The sequence below is a fragment of the Ischnura elegans genome, chromosome 8, assembly GCF_921293095.1.
Source record: "Ischnura elegans chromosome 8, ioIscEleg1.1, whole genome shotgun sequence".
In the NCBI taxonomy this organism is placed as follows: domain Eukaryota; kingdom Metazoa; phylum Arthropoda; class Insecta; order Odonata; family Coenagrionidae; genus Ischnura; species Ischnura elegans.
In genome coordinates, this window is record NC_060253.1 from 93,149,572 (window position 1) to 93,175,721 (window position 26,150).

Genomic DNA, 26,150 nt, shown 5'->3' on the forward strand with positions numbered 1-26,150 from the left:
ATACCTATTTAATTATTCAAACCATGATCGAGTTTCGCGTTTCGTGAGATATTGTTCATGCATTGGAATCCATTTTTCCTTCATGAAACAACCATTAAACTTTAGGCAGTATTCGTTGACAGGCGTTTTAGAAGTAATATTTGTAATTTTAACTTTTAGAAGAGGTTGAATACTATCGTGGATGATCTAAAACTCTCGAAGGAATCCTCTAGAAAATCTACCTCATGGGAATGTTATTTTTTTAGCACCAAGTGATGAGTGTAATTGGTACTATTTTCTTTCGAAAGCATAAAAATGCCCATCTCACCTTTTTATATTTTATCTCACTTTGGTCAGTGCGGCGTAGCTCTTCTCGGAATATCAGCCGAGATTTTCTCCTTTTTATCCTTGGATGAACTGGAGACGTGTTCCAAGCTTAAGGCTCAGTTCAGAAGGACTTTGTGAGAGGATAGGATTTTTTCCTTGCGTCGAGTGCAGGAAAGGCGGCATAGGTAAGATTGGATGGAATATATACCTCCAATAGCCCGTCGGATTCCTCTTCCTAATCTCCAATTCTTTCCAGCTGCTTCGCAGACTCCTTACGGGTGATAAACATATTGACGTCACCTCTCCGCGAAGTGTTATTTCCACCCACCGGCGGGTGCGAAGTCTTTCATGCGTCACCATACATATATTACGTCGGCGTATTGCCTCAAATATCCGCTTCCGACCTAGTCTACAGAAACTGTGGGTGGGATGTAGGTAAGATTAGCATGACGCCCTGTGTCTTGACTACCCTACTGATCGAGTTCAACTGAATTGAGTTTTGATCATAACCGTGGTCCATTTCATATCTTTCGTCAAGAGTAGGTTAATTGTGACAATAGGCTCTTAATTAAAAACGGGTTAAATTACGCCACAAATAAAGTGCCATTGAAACGTTCTAAATTTGAATCGAGAATTCAAGTCCTTTGAGAAGGAGAAACAAAATTCCCAGGAAACGAAAACATCCATATAACAAAGTACCGTACCTAAAGAAGTATATGGAAACTATTGGGGCATACTATCAAACGTGAGGTAAATCTTCTTGAATGTGTCTGCCTGGTCAACGTGGTAATACTGTACCCTCTTATTCTCATGTACTCAATTTGTGCAGGAGAAGCTTGAAAATAATGAAGACACGTTCAGAAAACCACGTTAAGGGAATCGGAAGAATACTTTTATAACTTGGCGCTTTCAGCGACCTTAGCTACATTTTGAGATCCATTTGCGTCCATATAAATATGTATACTCTTAAGCTGCGTTAACACGGAGTAGCATGTTATATAGACGAGTTATATATGGCATGTTTTACGAAAAATTTACAAATCCGTGTCACATGTTACATATAACATTATACTCGCACGAATCGGGAAACCAAAAACTTGTAGTATTACACGAATTTTTGTTTTGTAACACGAATTTTTGTTTTATTACACGAATTTTTTAATAACACGATTTTTTGTTTTACAACACAATGTTGCATTAAATATGTTACACGGATTTGTAACTTTTTCGTAAAAAATGATATATGTAACTTGTTCACATAACATGTTACTCAGTTTAAACGCAGCTTAAACAGTCTCAGCGGATAGGTTTATGGGATATGCACCTCGTGTTTTCAACTTCATAAACGGTAGTTTCTCCGGTATTTAACTAGCTTCTTAAGGTTGACACTTCATCGACCTGAAGAAGCCGGATACATTGCCGGCGAAACTATCGTCTACGAAGATGGACACATACGGTGCATATCTAAAAAAAAACCTCTCCGCTGAATCTTCACCACACCGCGAAAGACTATTGAATGACCTTAATAATCTTGTGGGAATAATGAGTGAAATACCGAGCTACAGTTCAAAGACTTCCAGATGAAACTATAATATTAACTTGACGGATTTCAGAATGTCTTTGTAAAAAATACATAGTATAAAAATACGTTCAACACAGTATAATTAATAAGATCGTGTGTGATATTGATTTACTGCTTTCTAAATAACGTATATGGGTATCACCGTCTGTTTGGAATCAAAATGCTGACAGAATGAGTAGACAAGTGCACTTACTCAAAATGGATGGAAGTCCTTGCCAGCACTACTGCTCTGCTGTTTTCTTGTTTTATGACGAATGTATTTCTTTCTCCGACGATTTCGTTCTCGTTTTCTGGCAGATGAAGCCAAAATTAAGCAGGTCCCTTGTGATATACGTATTGTACTCCTAAATCTCCTGGCTTTAATTCGCGAACAAATATATCTGCACTTAAATCCGTCAATTGTTCTGTTATGTATCCATTGTTATTGTATTCATTACTAAGCAGACAACAGTATGTCTGAACGTAATTAATGGCTTGTGTATAATATAGTACCATAGCAACTTTGAGAGGTACGTCGGGGTTTTCGAATATATTTATCTCGCACAATTTGAGGACTTATTGTTAGACGAATTCACTGAACTGAAAACAATAGAGTGCACGTGCACAGCACACGGAACAGTTGAAGTCTTAACTGAAACCCGTGCGTGTCCTCCAAACGTTGTTGACTCCCGAGTATTTAAAGGAAAAAATGCGCAAAATTCGATTCTAATGAATTTGAAGTTCAATTATTGTCATATGGAATCCAATTAATATATCTTCCTATTCGAAATTGCATAAAAATTATTAGCGGTGAAAAAATTTCTAATTTGCCTGATTCCCAAAAAAAAAAATTTTGGTGCATTGTCAGGAATTCACTTTGTGGGGTATCAGTATTCCAATGTTTATAGTTCATTAGGTGAATTCCGTAATGGATTTTAATTTCTCGCATATCAAATAGGCGTGCTTAAAATAACATATTTTCATTGTTGACAGGCTTTCTTGCTATAGGGTAATTAGCTATAGTGTTGACTTTTGAATATCATCACAATCAGTCGTCGCACAACTATTAATTTTACATTTTGCCCTATCCTCGACAGATTTTCAGATCATTCTCTTCGATTACCTTAGGATGATTCTTGCCATAGTCTTGCCATTTTCCCAATGAAAGACTAATAATTTACATAAATTAACATAATATCTCTACCTCTAATATATCCGCTTATTTTTTTCCACGCGCATTTTCTCCATTAACTCATTATTCACCGTTCGTAATACTCTTTATCAGAAGGCCGTTCTCATTCATTTTCTCCTTCCCTAATTCTTCTCAGCAGTAATAACCTTAGAACAATTATTGTACTCCTATTTAAATGCTCAAAATTATTTTCCAGATCCACGTTAAAACTGGAGATATCAGTAAGATCGAAATCGTACATAAATTTTTAAAGATATGCATTACATTTGATGCAATTCAAATATTTTTCACCAAATTATTTGCCTGATCCACGTTTAAACTTGAAATGGCAGTTGGCTCAAACTCGTGTATTTATTTTTAAATGTAATCCTTACTTTTGATGCCACTCAAATATTTTTCACCACATCTCTGTCTCCTTATTCACAAACAATATTAAAACCGTAATCAACATTTAAGTAAACTCCTTCCTTGTTTGGGATTTTTCATCTGCTATGTCCTAATTTATTATTGTTGATTCCTTTTCAATGTGCTTTCTCGTTGCACTTTCTCAAATAGAAAAGACCACCCGGAAAACTCTCACGTGATTTCAGTGGCGTAGCTAGGAATATGCTTTGGGGGTATGGGATGACCTAGGGTGGTGACTCCCTTATCCCTGCCTTCTCAGCTATCCCCATTCCAAATTTCACCTATGTACTTATATTGGTGACGTAGATAGGGCGATTCGTGTATTTCTTACGGGGACCTATTACAAAAAGATATAAATTCATATTGATATATCTTCATTACGAAAAATTACTCATCTAAATAATTTATTTGTGTGCATAATTCATTCCTTTCCTAACATATTTTTAAAATTTTTATACCGGACCCCCAAGCAATGGGGGTCCGGGAAAACTTTTGAAAAATGTCTTGCCTTTATTTATTATTTTACATTTTTTTCGCACTAAAAATTTAACATTAAGCTGATGCAGTTATTAAATTTCAAAACGAGACAATAGTTTTGAATAACTTTTTTTATTTATCAGAGGCTTTGGGGGGGGGGATGTTCCCCCTTATCCCCCCTATAGTCACGCCACTACTTGAGTTCAATTGTACCATGATCCACCCAAAATCAGAACCTTGGTCTCAGCGCTATCTCAAGCATTAGCTTTGCTCTTGTCATCTATTCGCCTATTTTTTGAAGACCGATAGAGATAGCTCTAATCCAGTCTCAAATTACATGCACCGGTATAGACATAACCGTCTCTATCGATCTTTTTGGTGCACTCTTAATAAGAACCCTATAATAGGCTTTTCAGTATATTGATCTGTATACCTACATCCAGTCTTCTCATAGATAATTGTATGTAGTTTTTTCAACTAGCATTTGAAAATAAAAAAATTAAGAAGGATAAAATGTATTCCAAATAAAGTCATTCGTAAAAATAAGCGTAGGTAAGCGTAAAAATCAACTTATTTTTGCAAAATTAGTTTAGCAGTGGTCACAAAAGTCTGGATATATATCATTTCCAACAACATCGATCATAATGAGTACCATCACCGGCGCAGATCGGGAACTTGCCGGTCTTGAATATTATGAGAAATAGCTAATGTTGAAAAAGCAGAGTTCAAATAAGCTTATGATCGAGAAATTTATTAAACCCAGTTTCTATTTAAAAAAAACTCTTGATCAATCATGAAAATTATTTCGGAAATGAACATATGGCCAATTTTATATTAATTTTGGGCGTACATTATTCATGAATAAGCTTAATTTTGAGTATTGTTACAAATGCTGATATAACCCGATGGCTATGAGGTTTCTGCGAGGAGTAGTTCACTGCTTTATTCCGCTTTCGGGATTGCTACCGCGCCTTTGTTTTTCAGGCAACGTTTCTCTTTAGAGTTCGGCATCCAACAATAGAAGACGGCTGTGCAAGGATCATAGGCAGCCGATCGCTCTAGGGTAGCGGTCACCCTACGCGTGACTTACCGAAGCCTCCTTCGTGGCCGTGTCCCGCTACGCTAAGGAACGAGGACTTCGTGAGGCATACCTTCGTTCGCAATAGGGTGGTTTCCTATAATTTTTTAATTGTCTAAATCGAAAGATTATTACTCCTGAAGTACGCATTTCACGCTTTTAGATTTTTGAATGACGATATCTATTTTTCGCGATAAAAAGAAAAGTGAAAATTTTCAAGCGCGCGAAAACACGACGGCTAAGTATGAATTCTGGTAAAAGCCCATGTGACGTCATTGTGGTTCCCGCTGCCGCCGTGTGAGGTGACCTTGGGGCGAGGCTATGAGCGCCGCTAGGATGCAGGCTGCTGGCAGGTAGCAAAATACCCAGCCAGCAGGTAGCGCTTGGCTTAAATGAGGATTATTATTACCCTATCAAACGAAGGAAACTTGTCGACCTTAGGCAATTTTAATAAATGATTATTAAGAGATGTTTCCCTGAACTCTGTTCCTCATGCATGCATTGGTAATCTCAGACAATGTAAGACTCCTGACTACTGGTATAGCATCTAGGTCCCTGTGACGTCACGTGGAGTGGCATCGCATGGGCGCCAATCTGGCCTTTTTCAAATGAGGTTAAAATTGACCATTAATATTCGTCTAAACTGGGATTTCCAAAACCAAATTTATTGTATATTATGAATACACTAATGGTGGTTAACGAATCGCAATATATGCCTTTCGTTTTCTTTATTGAAGGAAACTACCCTGTTCCAAAATTCATTCTCACCTACTCCATGGGGCACTTAGTCCTAGTTGACATTTAGCCGCACCAACATCCAATCACCTCTTTCTGCCCGTAGCTTCCTGTTCTGAAATTCCAACCAGGGGCGATCTGGGGTGATTGAGGGCCCTCGGCTGGGCCTCATGATGGGGCCCTCCTTACCGAGGGATTCGGGGGTTTTAGGTAATTGCATTCCCGGAAATGGATTTCGACGCTATTCTTAAAAACTATGTAACGGTAAAAAAATAGTAAAAGATTAAGAAAAAAATTAAATGAAAAGTGAGAATTTCACAGAAAATAATGTTAAATGATGTATTATGGTTCTGATATATTTAGGGATTTTTTTTTCCTTGAAACTGCACTGAAATCTTAAAACCTCTGAAATAACCTTTTCGTACAACCTTTTCAAGAAAAGCATAAGGCTCTCTTTTTTCTTATGACATCTTTATTTATTTTTCATATGATCTTTTTATGCTTAGCATGTTGTAAATAAAGCAACTAATGAAAACTTATTATTTTCTAATTGCAGAAAAAACTTTGGTTGAAGCAATCTGAGTCTTTTTTTATTACACCTTTCGTATACCCTTCACGATAGACACGGGCTTTGTGGGGAGCCCCCTCGGCAATGGCCGACCAGCCGCCCTAGCCATACTCTCCCTTCCTCCAACCTCCAAATCAAATTTTAGTTGATCCCACCATCTCTTTCGTGTTTTTCCTCTCGGTTTTCGTCCATCTGGGTTTGCATTTTGAACCTCCTCCATCTTACATCCGTCTTCTTTTCTCAGCACATGGCCTAACCATCTTTTTCTTCTTCCTCTAATTTCACAAATAGTATCGTTACTCCTATAGTTTTCTCTGATCTCTTTATTACATTTTCTTCTCCACTTTCCTAGGTCATAAGCTGGTCCATAAATCTTAAGTGAAACAAAATTTATTTTCGGAGACCCTTTTTTTTATTCCTCCTTTGCGAGTCAAATATAATCTACGCAGTGCGCACCAAACATATGCAACCGCTGAGTCTTGGGTCCTAAGCGCGTCTGGAAGATTTTCCAGAAAAATTGGGGTAACCATTTCCAAGGATGCATTCCATGACACCTTCTCATTCATTCCTGTTGTATCTTCACTGGTTTAAAAAACTTCCGCTGTCCTCATTTCTCCATAAACGCAATTTTTTTTAGGAAAGGACGTTTCATTTTTGAGAGATGGGTTAGAAAACCAATAGGGACTGTGTCCGTATTAGAGAAAGTTGTTGCTCAACAACGTGTACGTGTCCGTAAGTGCGAGTGCCCGTTCGCGAGAGGTTCTATCCCCATGATTAGCCTATCCTTCAGCCGGGGTTTGAATTCTGTCCGTAATTCAAAGGTGTCCGTAAGTCACAGATGTCCGTGACCTTAGGTTTCACAGTGTATCAAATCGATACCTCCACTGCACAAACGCTCAACAATCGCCCGCCGAATCAAATCCGCTCATCTAGGAGCCCAACAATACGAATGCGCTCAGTAGTCGGAGCAAAAACGCTCATCGCCGAAGCTTGGAGAATTGGAGGCATGCGTTCTCCCATAGTCGTACAAAATTATGTCCATGGACTTCCATAAAAAAACCAAAACTTTTAAATCAAAACTAAACGGGCATATTATTTTATGCACCCGTTTGCTAATTTTAGTGACAAATTAGGAAAGAAAAAATATATTCTTCAAATTTAGTGTCCACAGGCTATAATTCGTCATGCCCGTGGACAGTCCCGCATAAATATTCGAATAGATGTTTAATGTATTAACAACCTTTACTGAATAATTTAATATAAATACCATCATTAAACAAGGTAAAACAAAACAAAAATTCCAAAATAGTCTTTTTGGGTTGCTTGTATTTCATAATATTTATTATAAAATAAAAAAAAACATTGTCCTACCCAAAAAAGCGATATCCGTGGACACACAGGCAAATGGGACAATTTTTCATAGGAGATGTTGGCAGCCCTGAACAACCAGTGTGCAGAGAAGGAGATTTTGAACTGTATTCGGTTGTTTTACTTTATACTTAGTTTAGTGGGTGTTTTAACGCTGGGAGAAAAATTTTAGTTCAGTTTTTTTAACTAAGCCAAGGTCATCAGTCATGTCTGTGGACAAGTAAAAAGTAGTAACAGTAAAATCTTTTACTAATTACAATTGAGATGTCTTTTACAGCTATAAGGTGCAAGTTCAATTTTGTAAGGACGGTAAGGACAGAAACCTATCTTATTGTCAGTCCCAGCAATAACTTGATTTAGAGGAAATCGTCATGTCCGTGGACAACATGTTCGTGAAATCTGCAGTAGGTATATAGACATGACAGATGGTAACGGACATAATGATACACCATGACTTTTTACAGAATGTCCAATGACAAATAATTTTTTTTCTCATGAGTAAACACAATATTCCTCTTCTTCTACGTCCGTGGGCGTATACATCATGTCCGTAGATAGCACGAAAGTGAAAATAAAAAAAACGTGTAAATATTGCTAACGAACTCTGCCACTTGCGTCATTAAATTGTATAATTGACAAACTGTAAGTACACAATTTTGGTTCTTTGAAGACAATCGTCGAGGGACAAGACCTCGAACAAAATATATGGAACAAGTAAAGAAGGATGTGAAAGAGAAGAAATATGTAGGTGTGAAAAGATTAGCTGATAGGAGAACTGAGTGGAGAGCAGCGTCAAACCAATCCTAGCATTGTTGACGAGTGATGATGATAAAAAAATTAATGTTTTAAAATTTTGCGTGTAGAAAATATGTACGTTTTTTGGATATGGACCCGTTCATGCTCTGGTTACTGCCAGCTGAGCGCATTCGTATTTTTGGGCTCCTAGATGATCGGATTTGATTCGGTGGGCGATTGTTGAGCGTTTGTGCAGTGAAGGTATCGAAATTTGACCAGAGGTTTCTCTGTTTGTCTTATTGGAGCAGTCATCATACCCTCAAAGTCTCCTTTCTTTCTTTACCTCCGCCGTCCTAATTACCTCACCGGTGAATTGAACGGTGCTTTGCGTTTGTGCGATATATTCAAGTGAAAATATTATTGAGAGTATGAGCGGTTTTATGAGAATGAGGTACAGTTTTTCTTTATTTTCTGAAGTATTTTAACCCTTCATAGATTTTTCGCCTAATACGCCTTACGCCTAATTTTTTTCGCGGCATATGACCTGAAATTGCTGGCTTATAATTTGATAGTATCCCTTTGAAGTTTAATATCTCCGCGTGTTTGCATGACAGTCATATATTTATTTATAATATGTATTTAATATATTTTTAAATTAATGTGTCGCTCCTTATTTACATTATTTATTTACTTTACTTTACTTACCTACCTACTTTACTCACCTACTTTACTTACCGTTCCGTATTTATCCAGTAATATGCAAAAAATCCAAGAAAACACCGGTTAATCAAATGTTTACTCATTCATTCTACGCACACTACATAACAAACATCATCCAATTCAGACAGCATCAAAACTCACATTATTTCCTATCAAAATCCGAATTGGGAGAACATTTGGCGAATGGTATGATTTTAAATTTTATCATTACGTTCCCATGCCGCTATAATTATATTGGGCCAGATTAAAAGCCATTGTATGTGTTTTTGCTAAGAGGAAAACTTAATTATAAAACTGCTTTTTTGCAGCCTTTTTCATCTTCCGTAGTGTTAAACTGTCGAGTGCATACAATGAATTCAATTGATAGCTTTTCATAACGCTATTATGCATATAACGACACCACCGAAAGGAAAAATATTCCGTCGTAGAACAGTAACGGATACAGAAAAAACTGAAGAGGGGGCACAACAGATATCTTGAGCTACCTATACTTTTATCGTAATGAAAAATAATCAAGTGACAAGTAAAATTTAAGATATTTTATAATTAAACTAATTGTACGCATATATAAGACAGTGATATCTTATGATATAAAAAAGTTACAGTTGTGATTCTGCAATGTTCGGCAATGCGGGCAGCCCCGCAAGGGGGGGGGGGGGGCGGGCCCATGCCCCCCATATGTATTCGCCACTGTCGTAGAATGATTTTGAACGTTTCTGCTGTCGATCACAAAATCTGGCATTCATCGAAATCGATATGTGGTAAAATTTGTCATCATCATCATTAGTCAACAATCCTAATATTGGTTTGACGCAGCTCTCCATTCCTCTCTCCTTTCCGCTAACCTTTTTATAGCGACGTATTTCTTCTCTTTTACATCCTTTATAACCTGTCCTATATAACACATTCTGGGCCGTCCCTTGCCCCTCTTCCCTTAAGCTTGTCCTGCTACGATTGTTTTAATCAGGCCATCATGCCTCATAATGTGGCCAACTAAGATGTTCCGTCTTCTGCTTAAGATTCTCAGAAGACTTCTCTTTTCTCCCACTCTTCTTAGCAATTCCTCGTTACTTACACGGTCGATCCATTTTATCTTCATCATTCTTCGGTAGCACCACGTATCGAAAACTTCCACCACTGACTTCTCTGCTGCTGTCAACGGCAAAGCCTCACTTGCATAGAGTAACAGTAAAACCAAAGTAATGTAATGAAATAGCAATTTTCCTCTACCAAGAGTACATTTGAATGAAAATATTACTACATTCGGAAAAATGTTGAAGATTAATGCTGAATGTAAAGGATTCAGACATATTGCGTAGGAATGAAGTGTGATTACTTATCATATTTTTTAATGAAAGGGAAGTACTCACCATTATTTAGAAAATAAAAAACATGCGGTCGGGATAATTATACATCGCGGAACTTCGATGAAACTCATTTCATCGGTTTTTTGTCCTTTCAACCAATGTCCTTTGGGAGGGCAAGTGGGGGGTTACTTGTCAGCAGTAGTGGGACCATCCTACCAATTAAAATAATACCCTTTGGTTCCTCAAGAAAATAAGTCTATTTAATGAAATTTAAGTTTACTCACCCATACAACGAAGTCAAAGTGTACAGTGGCTATCTTTTTTATTCTATTTGTATTGAAATATCTGAATTAAATGATTTAGTAGCGGTGCGAAATGACCTAGCCGTCGACGCACCCTAAACCACTAGTAGTGGGGGTCCGAACATAATTACCATTCTATCTAGTGTAAATTGGATACCCAAGGGGGGAGGGGCTATTGCCACCATAGATCCGCCACTCTTGAATGCCGTATAGAATAACCAGGTTAGCAATTTCAATAGTCATTTGAAGGGAAAAAGCAGAAAGTTTTGAAAAAGCCTAACAACACTTCTCATTTCCCTTCATTCGCTTATAACTTTAAACATACTATACAAAGCCAAATATTAACATTGTCATATTGTTTTCATTATTCCCATTTCAGCCAGAGGAAATTTACATAAGATGCAATGGAAATCTCTAAAAATTTTGCAGTTGTTTTCTCGAATGCAAAATAAGTCATGATTTAGCCCAATAAAGCACAAGCTTATTTTTTTCGACGTAAAATAAAATAGGTAAATCAGAGCAGGAAGAGAAAGTGTGCTGTAAATATAATTATAATGAAATAATTATTTTACTATTTTATTGTCTGCCAAATAATTGGTAATTATCATAATTATTATTTGATAATAATTATTTTATGGTAAAAATTATATTTTCTTATCGAAAAAGAAGAATTTTAAATGATGGTTTTTTTGGATTAAAATTATTAATGTTTTTTTTCGGGAAAATATGTTCGTGATTTCTTAGTTGGTGGTGATACGAGTTGAACAGCATATGCGAAATTGAAAATGATAACCCGAGTGTGTAATCCGAACGCGCACAGGTCTGAGGTAGCGACCGCGGTCATCGCCGCGGGGAATGCTGCTCCGCGATTGGTCCGACTGGAGGCGGGGCCCCGCCCACCTGGACCCCACCCCCCACGCCCCCGCGATCTAGGGGAACCATTATAAATGGCGGGAACGAGAGGACTGCATTCTTGCTGAACACACCTGAGGACACTTCGGAGGCAACAAACAACAGGACTGACCGCACTTGGTGAGTGTAATGTGCCAATCTGCAATTTTCTTCGCTATTATATTTCGTTCATGAAGTATTTTTGAGACTATAGTACATTGGAGGAATCTGTAATACTTTCATGTCTGCGGAGCGCATATTCAAATTGACGGAGAATACCTTTGATGTTGGTGACTCGAATATGTCAATCTACAGTTTTCGTCGCTTTTATATTCTGTCAATAAAATATTTGTGTCGCTACATGGTAGGAATCTGTGATGTTTTCATGTCGGCGGAGCGCATATTCAAATTGACGGGGCTACCTCGGCTGTTGGTGTATGGAATATGTCAATTTAGAATTTTAGTCGCTATTACAAAGCCTTAATAAAATATTTGTGAGCACTGAGAGAATTGTAGGAATCTATAACATTTTCACATCTGCGAAGCGCGTATTCAAATATACGGGGCTAACTTTACTGTTAGAGACTGGAAAATGTTAATCTGCAATTTTCGTCGCTTTTGTATTTCGTTCATAAAATGTTTGTGAGCCTATAGTGCGTGGTAGGAATCTGTAATATTTTCATATCTGCGGAGCGCATATACAAATTGACGGGGCTACCTATGTAACCTTGAAGACCGTATCCCCCAAGCACTTCGTGAGAGTTAGAATCCGGCTCGCATCGCCCTCGTAGTGCCCTAAACTTCAGAAATGTACGCTCTCAATTGGTAACCCAATCATTCTACAAACCCTATCTATTAATTTAGACACTCAATTCCATTTAATTGTATTCATTTTATTGAATTTATAGCCGTCATTCTGTTTTCGATATTTCCGAAGTTCCTGTTTTTTATGGTCGTTTATCGGCCAAGTGGCTTTTTCTGGTAAAATTATTCATTAGTGTGGGCTAATAAGCTATAGCGTACAGTCGCAAGAAACGAGGTAAGAAACCCAAAATTAGAATAAAGCCTCTGCCAAATAATGACTAAAATCCTGTAGAAACATTTATCTACTTGTTGTATTCTTAGGAATTAAAATCCTCAGCAGAGTTATCTATTTTTTTACGGTCAATTTTTGATAAAGAAGTGATTTTTGCTGTGATAAATACTCTCTGCTATCTCGAATTTCATTATTTGCTATTTTTTTTGCTATAAAGAGGAATGGAGTTGTTTTACCGTGAAAATTGTCCGTGAAATATAATGGAATTTTTTCTCTCGCAATGTTTTAGAAGCTATTTGTCTGCATTAATTTTATATTTTCCTATTGTCGCATTCGTATTCATTAAGACGAGATGCTGTGACATCTTCGTTTGTTTGACTACCTTGAAGGATGAAATGATCAAGTATTACATTAGCTTTCAGTTAGCCATTCGTTCAGAGATAATAAGAGATCGTTCAAGAGAATTCGTTCAGAGATAATTCTTTCTAGACTCAATACCAGTGCTTTTATTTATTTGGAGATTTTTTTTTACTGAAAGATTGTCTTGGCTAACTTTATTCTTCGTTTGACTCAGAAGAGAAGTAACAACTGTTCTTTTCAGGTATCGATTTCCAATTTGCATCTTTTATGCATGGGGGATAACTTTCCCCATTTACGTAAGTAATTCGCGTATTTGTTTTCCTTGATTCCCGTGCACCTGCCCCGCGAAACTTTTCATCAGATTATCATACCTCTTGATGTGGTCAGATAATTCTTCCCAGGATTTTAATGAGACTTCTCTTTGCACTTACTTTTCCTCGGACTTCCTCATTGCTTATACGTTTCATTTTTCATGCATTTCATCTTTCACATTTCTTTATTACTGGATTTTTAAAGCTTTCACTTGTTGCTTCTCTGCTGCTGTCAACATTCTTGCGTCCCTGCAATTAAAATAATATTATACCTTAGATGTAACACATGATGCATTTTTTCCTTACTTTTATGCTTGTATTCTCTGCTACTAATAGTATTTTTCTTGCTGTACCCTCTTAGCCTCGGCTCTTATAATAACGATTTATTTACTGCATCACCTACCGCTAGTTAGTCGCAAACGAATTTAATTTTAACTTTACTAAGTTCTAATGCCTTTAAAAAAATATTATTAGCACTACAACAATGTGTAACGCTACGATTCTGATAGGCAGTACATATAGGAATTTTAATTTTCTCATCAGCATTTCATTAACATACTTTTCAAGTAAACGCTCAGATCAGTGGCGCAGCGAGGGGGGGGGGAGAGGGGGTGATAAAACCTCCCCCAGAGCTCAGAGAATTTTTTAAGTTTAATCCATTTTACTTAATTGAATTAGTATTACTTAAAGAATAATGTTAGGATTAATGAAATTTCCCCCAGAAAGCCGTAAAACTCACCATTTTGAACCATTAATCTTAAAAAATTTCTGGAAAAGGGCCCCCGCAACTCCCGCTACCCTGGCGGGTATGCAATACCCCCCTCTTAAGTATTTGTTGCGCCTAAAACCCCCCCTACCCTTAATCCTTAGCTGCGCCCCTGGCTCAGACTACTTATTATATATGAATATTGCTTAGGATTTTCACATTGTGGCTCCAGAAATAGAATGACTTTTGGAAGGCAATAGTTCCTTGGCAACTGTGTCGTGGGAAGTAAAGGTAACCGAATGGGATCTGGTGACTATTTTTGAGGTAGTGCGTGTATCATGGAAAAGGTCTAGGAGTCATTGGAGCAAATCTCTTTGTAAAAGGGAATGGAGGAATACAGTCGGTAGTTATGTTCTGCGGGAATCTGTGGGAAATCATTCAATTTGCTTCAGATGCGGAGAGATATGCTCGACTCGCCGGAGATTGAATATAAATCTTACGCATGAATTCATTCATCTCTGTTACTTAAGATTTTGCTCAAAAGTTTGGTCATTAAACACTGAATGGCAGTAATCAAGATAGGAAAACACTCAACTAGAGATAGGTGCTTCCTTACATTAGCAGGCGGTAGGTTTCTCTGTAGCTTTAACTGATTAAATTTTGCTTTCATAAGTATAATTTTTCTAATTTTACTTGCAATATTTGAAACATGTTTGTTCCTAGTTAGGTGTTTACTCGTTGTGATACCGAGGTTAGATACTGAGTTGGAATAAGGTATAAAGGTGTTTCCAAGTTTAGCTTTCGTTACGATTTCCAGTTTGATTGATATTAAAAGGGCTTTCCATTCGACTTTCATCACTCAGTCTTGGATTGTTCTAACAGTTATTTTCTACCCCATTAGAAATTGCTTCAATGTCTGAGTAAACTCCTGAGATTGCTTCCGCTAGATCTTTGGGAGATCGGAGTGAGTACAAATGAATTCTTCGACTTCAAAGCTCTGTTTTTGAAGGGTATGAGCTACAGAGCTGTGACCTCATAAAATGACTGGTTCCTTGTCTTTTTTTTCTTGAAAAAAGTCAGAAATATTCAATATATCCTCAAATATCATATTTAGCTGAATAATGAGTAGAACGGGAAATAATTAAATTCTTCCCTCATTTAATGTAATGATCACTTATCATTTTTCTGTAACCTTAATGATTATTTTGATTTTTAATTTGGAAACTATTAATATTTTTTATATTTTACTCCCATTAATTTTCTTTCTAATGTTTGTGTAAGTTTAATGATGTTTTCAATTACCTTATTACTAAAAAAAACACAATATTTCTGAATTCACTAACATTTTTTCCTTGATTCATGAAAATATTTGTGATTTATGAGTCACATTCGGGAAAGTCTTATTTTTTTCGGATTGATAGCCAGTGGTTCCAAGGAAATTGGAACACACGCGAATCATTAGTGTGGGAGTAAAAGATATCCCCCCAATTACGAGGCCTGCTCTTTGTCGAGAGTATGGGCGCACCATATGCGGACGATAGTGCGAGTCAATATTTGCAACGTCATGGCTAGATGACCAACTCGTAAATCTCAATCCTCTTCCGTTTGCCGAGGGATTAACTTATTGAGGCGATCGGGAGACAAGAGGGGCAAGGCAGATGGGGTGCGATATTCACACCGGTTTTATAATCGTGCGGTTCAACTACACTTGCTTGATCGATTCTATTGAGTGTAATCATCAAAACGACCGGGGTTGCAACAGTCTGGGCTGAGTCTCAGGGTTTTACGGAGAACCGTGTGAGTGAGGCCCCGTTTAATCTGAAGCACGGAATCACAAGGATATGCAGGGAGGATAAAAATTGTGTCGCGAAATTTTAATCCTGGATAACTGATGCCAGGAGGAATCAAAATTACGGATGATGTCATGGTCGAAAACACACCATCTTTAAACTACAAAAACTTTGAGTCAAACGCTCCGATTGGCCGCGAGTCTGCCCCGTTGCCGGGTGCTCAGGACCAGGGGTGGCGAGTGAAACGAAACGAAAATGTTTCGTTTCGACCCGAAGGGATACGAAAATACGAGGCCTAAGTTTAATTTAGTTCCCGTACCAAATTAAAGTAACCTAGGAGTTTAGTTTCGACGCGGGACGAAACTTAACTCCAAGAAACGAAACTAAATTAATCTAAACTCCTCTGCTCATTGTTGAGTCTCGATCCCAGAAGTTGAGTGGAGGTGGATTAAAGGGAATAGTTTCGACCCATTACGTGTGACATAGGTTGATTGATAAACATTGAGCTTAAAAATCGAATGGCCAGTTTTCGTTCACCGCTCTCCTCTTACAATTAGTGGTAAAAATATGAGTGCCCACTGCATCTAATGGCGTTAGGCCGAACCTCTACTGCATTCAACCATACTTCGTACTCGGTGTGTGGGTCGAAACTAAACCGTTCGAAGGTGAAGTACGTGGTCCCACCGGAGCGAAACATTATCTGCTTTTCGTTTCGTCTCAGAGTTTTTCGACCCGAAGTAGTTTTGACTCCGATTTCGTGTCGACCCTGAGTTTAGCTCCCCTGGTTTAAATCCATTTGGTTTCGTTTCTATATTTCGCTCCTAGGAACGAAACTATTGAAATTTAACTGGTTTTGACTTTCGTTTAGTTTTTGTTGCATCCCTTCTCATGACTTCGAATGCTTTGCCGGCTTTGTATCCAAGGCATCCGGCAACAGGTTAAACTCGCGGCCAATCGGAGCGCTTGGCTCAAAGTTTCTGTTGTTTAAAAATGGTGCGCTTTCGACATTAACGTCATCAGGAATTTTGGTTCCTGCTGGAATCGGCTATCGAGGGTTAAAATTTCGTGGTATAATTTTTCTCCACCCTGCATAGGCTGTACATAATTTGTCTCAATTGCAAGACAGCGCGGATTCATAGCAGGGGCAGTCTATAACAGGGGGCAGCGTTTTTTTTAACGAAAGTGATGTTAGTGTCTCGACAGAATTTGACAGTAAAAAGTTCCTTTTTTATAGTTGTTACTGGTCTCCATCCGGGCTAAAATCAGTCAGCATGCACTCGAAGATTTACTTACAATTAGTAGTTAACTGCATTTATAACATAAGTGTTAACCGATGGCATGATATGTGCTTACGTCGTTGAGACAATGAGAAAATAATGTTACAAATACGAGAATTCCTTTAAAATGCGGAAGGGTTGGCAACCCTAACCTCCACTAAAAAACTTAATAATCTAATGAAAAGGTGCAATTTTCCTCTAAATAATGCTTCATGATTGTAACTCAAGGTACTTATGTGAATTTGGTGTAACTGTTCCATCATGCACCGTTGAATAGTTATAGAATTCCATCTACGCAAGTTGTAATATTCTTCTTGCTTGATGGTGTTAATTTCAAATTAAAGTTTAATTCGACATGGGCTTCAGCATTAATTCATCATCGTCAGGTCGATGGTGATAATGTATTAACATTAAAATGCGGGTTTAAGTAAACTTTGAGTATTATACCTTCTAAGAGTGTTCACAATTTATTTTTACTATACTAGTACGTTAGAATTGCCATAGTGGTCCCTAGACTCAACTCGTGCATCGAAAAAAAAAAGAAATTTTGGTGTGCGACTATTATTTTTTACATTTCAGGCGCAATGTCATTACTGATTTTATTCACCACAAATTTGCACATTTCTTTTTCTCTACGCGACGAAAAGATGCAGCTGAATTTCAAAGCCTATGAATTAGGGATGGGCGAATGGTAGTTTTTCATCTCGAGTAGAGTATCGAATCGAGTATGGTAATTTCTGAACCAGGCTATACAACTATGCATGCTCCAAAATATTCTCATTTTACTCAAATACGCTAAAAGACGGCACCACCTATGTCTTCAAAGCCCGGAAAAAATAGGTTTTGTCCGCTAAAATCTTAAAGTTAAGTATTTTTTCCATGAAAATTTTAAAATTTTTACATATTCTCTCGGCGTTTAGTAAAGAAAGTAGGGTAGGTAATAAAATTCTCGGATGAGAAAGTATGAATGAATGAATCAGCGCGCGGCATCATCCATTCATACTTTCTGCCTCATTCATCCGATCGTGAAGGGTCGGAATACGGTCAGCCGCTGCGGTACTATATCAGTTGATTACTACGTAAACAGCGAGCTGAAACTCCCAGGCCAAGGCTTAGAACGACTTATCGACTTTAAGAACGATTTTATTACACGAATTTAATGATAGCGTCTCTTGTCGATAGTTTTCTGAATTAACCAGCTTCGACACCTTTATTACCGAAATTATTAGACTCGACTTCGTAATGCTATTCGAAACACTCGAGTCGAGTACCAACTACTCGAGTCGACTCGAAATTTCGAGTACTCGCACATCCCTACTATGAATAGTAATATTGACTCTCCTTCTCATGCATTAATTTATAGCTATACTTTTTTGACAGATTCTGTTTCCAGTAATCCTTGACTGTTCTTTTAATTCACGAATATAATAAAAACGTGGGTTGTTTGGTGAGATTTGCATGCCACCAACATAGAAAAAGAAAAATAATAAGAAACAATCGAGTTTATAGATAGAAAAAGAAGGCCTGCTTTGAACTTTTGTTACATCAAAACACGCTAAATTTGTTGCGATAAATAAATTTACTAATATCGTATGATTTATTTAATTTATTATCAATCTGTCAATTCGTTTCAGGTATATCTACGGAAACTCTCATCCAAGGAAACAACACAGAGCGATGAACCAATCGACCACTCTGATATCATGTAAGTATTGACTAGACCTCCGCTCGTATAATTAAACGTATAGTAATTATTCTTCCAAGAATTAAGTTTCGTACAGTCAGAGCCGGCCTTAGGGCGGGGCGACCGGGGCGAACGCCCCGGGCCCCGCGCTTTGGGGGGCCCCGCGTTCGTGAAAAAAAATTAAAATGTACGATAGTTTTGAAAACGCAATTTCAACTATTAATGTATTGTTAAGTCCGTGCTAGACAAAAAATAATATTATGAAAAAGGAATAATTACGGCGTAATTACGAAGTCTGAATTTGGGAGGGGAACACATACTTAGCCTGAGAATGGTAGGGACTCCCAATGCTCGAATTTGTAGATGGGGTATAGAGTTTAATATTTTAAGTGAAGGGCCCCGCACTGAAGGTTCGCCCATAGCCCCGCACCTGCTAGGGCCGGTCCTGCGTACAGTATTATATATCTGCAAAGTATGCGTAGAAATATCAGTATGCATGTTGATCTTAAGGTAATGACTGCTATAGTGGTAGTGATGCATATCACCTCAAGTCACGATGTATGTATACAATTAACTTAATTGTCAATCCTGAGGAGGTGTGGCGAAGTATGTGCATCATTTTCTACGAACACTTGCTCATTTTATTGTAACTGAAGATATTTAATGGTCTTTCGCTTGGCATGCCAGTAAATACTTTTCATTATTAATTCCTAAAGTTCCTTATAACCTCATTTTTCACCATTTTGTAATGCAGTACTCTCAAAATTCCGCACATATATGGATAAACCAATGATATGGTTTTCGCATTCCAAGACGTATTGTAAAACTAGAACGGACCTCGGTACAATCAAAGCATGGTGCACTTCATGCAATTGATATTCTTTGTCTTCGATAAGTAAATAGATTAAGTTAAGAATAGCAAGAAGATTTTTCCATTTTTATGACGGAAAGAAGTACCTAATGCGTTTTTTCACGCCAAAATGTGATAAACGCAGCAAATGGTGTCGGCGTATAATATATTTTCGTGTGAAAGTACAAGGTTTTGTAGTGTCTCTGTCAATGCTAAATTTAATATGCCGTTAGGCGTATTTTCGCGTTTATGTTTGCTTGGAAAGTCTTATAATAACTGTGTACACTTTCGAAACCACTTCCGACCGCTGACTCACTGTGACTCATACAAATGTTTGGGGTGTACGAGACAAAATATACGACAAAAAGTTGAGGAATCGACCCCCTCTAAAATCGTCTGAAACTGGATAAAATTTCGGTTAATTTTTACTGGAATAGTTGAATGATACGCGATAGCTAATGCAAGATTCCTATATAGGAATTACTTATTATTCTCTCGGCAAAAGTCTCGTAAGCCAATTTTTCTTGCCTCGGGTTCGATCAAGGGAGCCGTTGAATGCATTTCGATTCCGCGCCGGGGCCTGTCATCACATTCAGTGCGGCGGAAAATGAAGCATCGCCCCCTCAAAAATTTTTATCTCCACTCACGTGCATTACTTCCCCTCCTCCTTCGGAGTCAACGAAAACTTTCAGCTTCCGGAGAGATTTTCAATGTTTTGCGTGCCTGGTTTTCCTTGCCACGACGTAGGTAGAATGACTTGATCTCTGCCTGCACCACATAGGACGCCAAGTACATATATCGTGGTCTCTTCGAGCGTCGCGTCATGTTAAAATATTCTCGTGTCCGCAACTGACAATGAGTGCAGGAAAAGTTCCCCTTCTTGGGGCACAAATTTCTTGAAGATGGCGCATCATTCCCGTTCGAATGGTCTTTTGGTGACGTGTTACAAGTTTAAAACTAAGGCTATCCTACGGGTATATTTCTTTCGGGATTCCCACCGGGTAACAAAAATCAATTTCTGCCGATATTTCGGGTTTCGGCACGGCGCTCATCCTTAGGTCTGCTGCATGGCCTTTTATTTACACGTAATTTTAATAAAACAACATATGCATGTAAATAATGATGAATCGCCTTTCGCCTTGTCCACTTTAATGATGAATCTTCCGCCGGAAATTCCTTGAGAGTTTGATTGGAACATAAAACAAAATCGATGTTGACTGGGCAAAAACTGTGAGTCTGGCTACTGATGGAGCATCTCAAATCGTTGGTAAAAAAGCTGGTGTAGCAACAAAGTTAAAGGAAAAACTACAAGCTATGAATGATTCAGACCAACAAATTCACAGTATTCACTGTATAATTCACAGGGAAGTGCTTTGCAGTAAAATATTATAGATGGACCGCGTCATGGATGCTGTATTTAAGACAGTGAACTTCATGCGTGCGCGAGGTCTGAACCACAGACAGTTTAACAGCTTATTGGAAGAAATTAACCTTCATCATATCATTCATATCACACAGATGTTCGCTGGTTAAGCAGAGGAGCTGTACTGAAGCGTTTTTATCAGTTACCTACGAAGTGAAATACAGATGTTTTTGTATGACAAAGGAAGGGATGTGCAGGAACTAAATGACGATGAATGGGTTCAAGATCTGGCTTTCATGGTAGATATAACAGAACACTTGAATTGCCTGAATATAAAGCTGCTAGGGCGCAATAAATTTGTGACCGATCTACATGAAACCATTTGTGCATTCGAATGAAACTTGTTCTCTTTGCACGTCAGCTAGCTGATTGTAATGCTACACATTCTCCAACGCCGAAGTCCCTGCAAGACGCACCTGAATTACCTGCTGAAATTAACACCGAAAAATACGGTGAACAAATTTTTGAAGTTAGTTATCGAGATCCAAGAAAGATTTGCAGCCTTTAAAAACCTTGAGAATATTCTTCTCTATCTTCCGGAACATTTATCAAATTTCACATCTCACCTTAAAAATTTGGCCTCAGAAAACTAAATGGAAGGAAAATTTAGGGTTTGTAAACCACTATTACGACTTCGAAGTAAACGGAGTCCTAAAACGTCGTTTGTAAGCATTTACCGTGAGTCTACAGAAAATGCAAGGACTAAAACTCTGTATGTATTGGATTAATTTTACTTTAATAACGGCTCTTAATAACCAGAATCGTCATCAATGGCAGAGGACTTCGTATCCCTATACTTCGCGGTACCCTCTGGGCTCCGTCCTCGTAGACTATGAAGATTCCAAGTACCGCAATTATTATCTTAAAATGTTTTAAATAACTTAAAATGAAATAGGAACATGCCAAAAATAATACCACTGATAAAAATACAAAGTAGGGAATATTACACGAAAATCTATTGATTTTAGGCGATCAAACAGTGCAGCTTATGAAGTACTACACCAAGAAGCTGTTTCGTAAGAATAAATAATGGCGCTCAGAATGTCATATGGTCATAGAATTTACAAATATGTTGATCATTACAATTAACAATTAAAATTACAATGCAACGTGGTAAAAAACAAACCATTCTGGTATTACGTACAATGTATGATATTAATTGAATAAAAAATAACATTGTTTTAACAGACGTTATAATAAACGCCGATATATCGTTAGGTGGCACTCAAATGTGCTCCAAATTGGTAGTGCTTTTGATATTTTATTTAATTATTTTATTTTATTCTCAACCCACCGGATACAGCTCCTATTGGCCATTTTATACCGGGATATTCAATAAATGTAACAATTAAACGTACACGAACAACCATGCCCTGGACCGGGGAAACCTACCCAGGCGGGACTCGAACCCGCGACCTCTTGTTTGGCAGGCGAGGACGTTACCCCGCCGCCACCGAGGCCAGTTATATTGATTATTTTTCCGTTTACCTGGTGTTTGAAAATACATTGATGTCACCCCTTTCTCTCTCTCCTCAGGGGTGGCGCTGTTCGCGGTCCTGTTCGCCTTCTGCCTCTCCGACACGTCCTCGGCCTGCGACTCGTGCGGCCGGGAGTGTGCTTCTGCCTGCGGCACCCGCTCCTTCCGCACCTGCTGCTTCAACTACCTCCGCAAGCGCTCACCCCCACCCATGGAAATAGTAAGTGGAGTACTTCAGGGGCGCGGCTAGAAATTAAGGCTAGGGGGGATTTCAGGCGCAACTAATACTGGGGTGCTTGGGGTATTGCATACCCGCCAGGGTTAGCGGGAGGTGCGGAGGCCTTCCGCTGGAAAAAAAATTAAGATAAATGGTTCAAAATGGTGATTTTTATGGCCTTCTGAGGGATATTTTATTAAACCTCAACCTTTTCTATAAGCAATATTAATCCAACTAGGTAAAATAGATTTAACTTAAAAATTTCTGTGAGCTCTGAGGGGGGTTTTATCCCCCAAAACCTCCCCCACTCGCTGCGCCACTGGAGTACTTACCCGCAGTAGTGGACGCATAAGACAGTCTGCAATGGCGAACAGGCTTTTCAAGGGGACTGCATAGAGGAGGCCCAATTTCACCCTAGAGAAGGCTGATATCCGTTGCCACTTCGGTCACATTTTAATCAACTTTCAAAAATGTCCGCGGCGCGGTGACGAGTGCCGGCGATTCGATTCGGACGAGTCGCACGAAGATGGAGACTAACGAATCATCTGTAGAAATTAGCCTATTCCCTACTTAATCGATGACCCTCCATCCAGAACTCATGTCTGCAACCTCCTCAGCCAGGAACGTAGCGGGGGTGGGGAAGTCAGACCGCTCCTCCTCCCCGAAGTACAATAACAAAATTCCTTTGTTTTATCATAAACGAAAATAAAATACTGAAAAATCATGAATTTACACAAGATTTAAATGTATTTGCAAAATGAAGTTTTTTTCGTTTATGAAAAGTGTTAAAAATTAGTTGAAAACCCTCTACTCAGTACCCTGTTTTCAAAAATTTTCCTCCCCCCCCCCAGGTTTTGGACCGTCGCCCCCTCTCAAACAAAATTCCTGGTTGTGCCACTGTCCTCAGTTCGCCAGACATTGTTGAACTTGGTGTAAGAGTGAAAGTACTGTTGAAAGTGGCGCCTTTTCACGGCAGTAGGGCGGCCAGGAATTTTTGGGGGGCCAAAACCAGGGGGAAAAACAGGGTACGAAGTAGAGAGTTCTTAAACTAATTTTAACACCTATCATTACCAAAAAAATCTTCATTGTTTAAAGAAATCTTATTTAATTTCATGATTTTTCATTATTTTTTTCTTCTATGAAGGAAAGTAATTGTGTTTTTTATATTTCGGGGGGAGGGGAGAGTCCGGACCCCCTGGACCTCCCCCCTCGCTGCATCACTGTTTTACGGCATATGTTTTCTGCATATAGGCTCTCCAGGTTTCCACTGCATCAATTTGTACATTTCTGCCAATGTTTTGATGGCTGAGTCGTCAACATCATTCTGTCTAAGCATTGTCAGTGGCAGTGGTGCAGCAAGGGGGGTTTTGGGGGATAAACCCCCCGAGCTTAGAGAAATTTTTAAGTTTAATACATTTTTTTAAATTTTACTTAATTGGATTCGTATTACTTACAGAATAATGTAAGGATAATAAAGTATCCTTCAGAAGCCGTGAAACTCACTATTTTGAACCATTTATCTTAAAAAATTTCCCGAAGGGGCTCCCGCACCTCCTGCTTACCCTAGCGGGTGAATATCCTCCAGACCTCCCAGTATTAGTTGCGCCTAACATTCCCCCTAGCTTTAATTCCTAGCTGCGCCCCTGGGCAGTGCTGCTAGTAATATGAGAGTAATCCTGCGTCATATTTCCCCAATATTTTCAATGTAATTAGTCACCGATTTGTTTTATTTGGGAAAGTGTTCGTGGTTTCAATTCATTTTGCAGTGGCCAAAGTTATGCAACCCGAACAACAAGCACACAGTAGCGAAATTTCGGATATTCTGAAAATTTTCACCAAATTTCAGTATTCAGTAAATATGTATGCTCACACTGAAGCAAATTTCATTGCAGATAAGATATTGTCAATAATTTCCAAACCCTTTCCAATCAAACTAATTACTTTGAGTATAACCCAATTTTAATCTCGTATGGAAAGGAAAATTATTTTAAATTAGAATTGCTCGAAATGAAGGATGTTGAGTTATCAATTTGTCAAAGACAAATTTTTTTCAAGGAAAAATTCAATTGTATGAAAGGCATGCTTTGAATAAACAAAATCTATTTTTAATATGCCATAATTTAATTAAATTCTGGGATTAAACTATGAAAGTGTTATTCCTGGGCACATAGCTAAGTATTTGCTGTAAAACTGGGACAAATACTTATAGAAGCATATTATCAATGGAACTTTTAAATTAGGAAATATGAATTTATTTTAATATTATTTGCCTGAAATACTTATATTCTTCATTTTGAAATACAGTTTCTATATAGTTATGTCAGACATTACCATCAGTTTTTCTTTGTATGTAAACAGGCGCCACAACAACAATCAGCTCTTCCCTTAGGTCTTTTGGATGATTACGGCATGAGTGTTATCCCACAAGCCAGGAGACGTCTTCTGCCGGAGAGGTCATGGTTATCCCCGAGGAGTCAACAACATGTTTATCCTGACCAAAGTGCCGAGGATGATGGATTGGAGAGAATGGAAAACCTCTAACTTAACATCGGTAGTATTTGAATACGAAGTGGCCAAAGAAAACTATGGATCCACCAGTGGATATCATTGTCTAGGCTGCGGTAGCAAAAGTAACAATGCCCCATTTAATATATTATTCATGTCACACCAGAGCATTGTCTATAACACAGGGGAGTGAATTTATGAAGCTGGAAGAAACCAGGACTGAAATACTCTTGGATTTCTGAGGAAAAAAATGTTATTCTCAATGTCATAGGGGAAACAGTGCGTCATGGACATCCTTTCCATTCCACCCTGAAAAGCATAGTGTCAGTGATTAAAGATGATCTGATAGTTGCTTTTTAATGTTTATAGACATAAAATTGTCATTAAGTCTCTTAGAACTTAATGAAGTGAATACAAAGGAGCTCATGGAACAAAATATTATGCACCAGTCCAATAAAAGCCATTCAAACAAAATGATATTTTTGTTTACATATATGAATATATATTTATGTATCCCAAATCATCCATTTAAAGGTAATTCATTCAAAATAATATTCCTTATCTGTCAATATTATTTTGTAAACTAACACCTGTGCCCGTCCATTCTTGAATTATGTAAATTTATTTTAAAATAAATAACAACTTACCTTATAAAACTTGCTGTGATTTTGCTGAGACATTGTGCGCTGAGAATTATTTTTTAAATATCTCATGCATAATTGAATGGCTAATTTTATTAATGTTTCCTTTGTGGAATGACACCGTTAAAACAGCTTAAATATTCAGCCAGTCTCATTTATTATTGTTTTTTCTGCTATTCTTGCACTTATATACATGAATTTGGTGTCTCTGTATTTATGCTTATGGGT

At 38.0% G+C, this 26,150-nt stretch overlaps 1 protein-coding gene across 1 annotated transcript; it reads left to right on the forward strand.

Annotated features, from left to right (window-relative positions):
• The first annotated feature begins 11,446 nt into the window (after positions 1-11,446).
• On the forward strand, positions 11,447-25,755 carry LOC124163523. The gene is made up of 4 exons (XM_046540484.1): positions 11,447-11,786; positions 18,760-18,830; positions 22,619-22,779; positions 25,135-25,755. The coding sequence occupies exons 2-4, from the start codon at positions 18,803-18,805 to the stop codon at positions 25,315-25,317; spliced, it is 372 nt and encodes a 123-aa protein (XP_046396440.1). The 5' UTR covers positions 11,447-11,786; positions 18,760-18,802; the 3' UTR covers positions 25,318-25,755.
• The last annotated feature ends 395 nt before the right edge of the window (positions 25,756-26,150 follow it).

Bases quoted from the DNA above. Each gene is read 5' to 3' on its own strand.
- LOC124163523 (XM_046540484.1), top strand. From the start codon at position 18,803: ATGAACCAATCGACCACTCTGATATCAT. The intron at 18,831-22,618 runs GTAAGTATTGAC...CTCTCTCCTCAG, and splicing joins ATCGACCACTCTGATATCAT to GGGTGGCGCTGTTCGCGGTC. The intron at 22,780-25,134 runs GTAAGTGGAGTA...GTATGTAAACAG, and splicing joins CACCCCCACCCATGGAAATA to GCGCCACAACAACAATCAGC.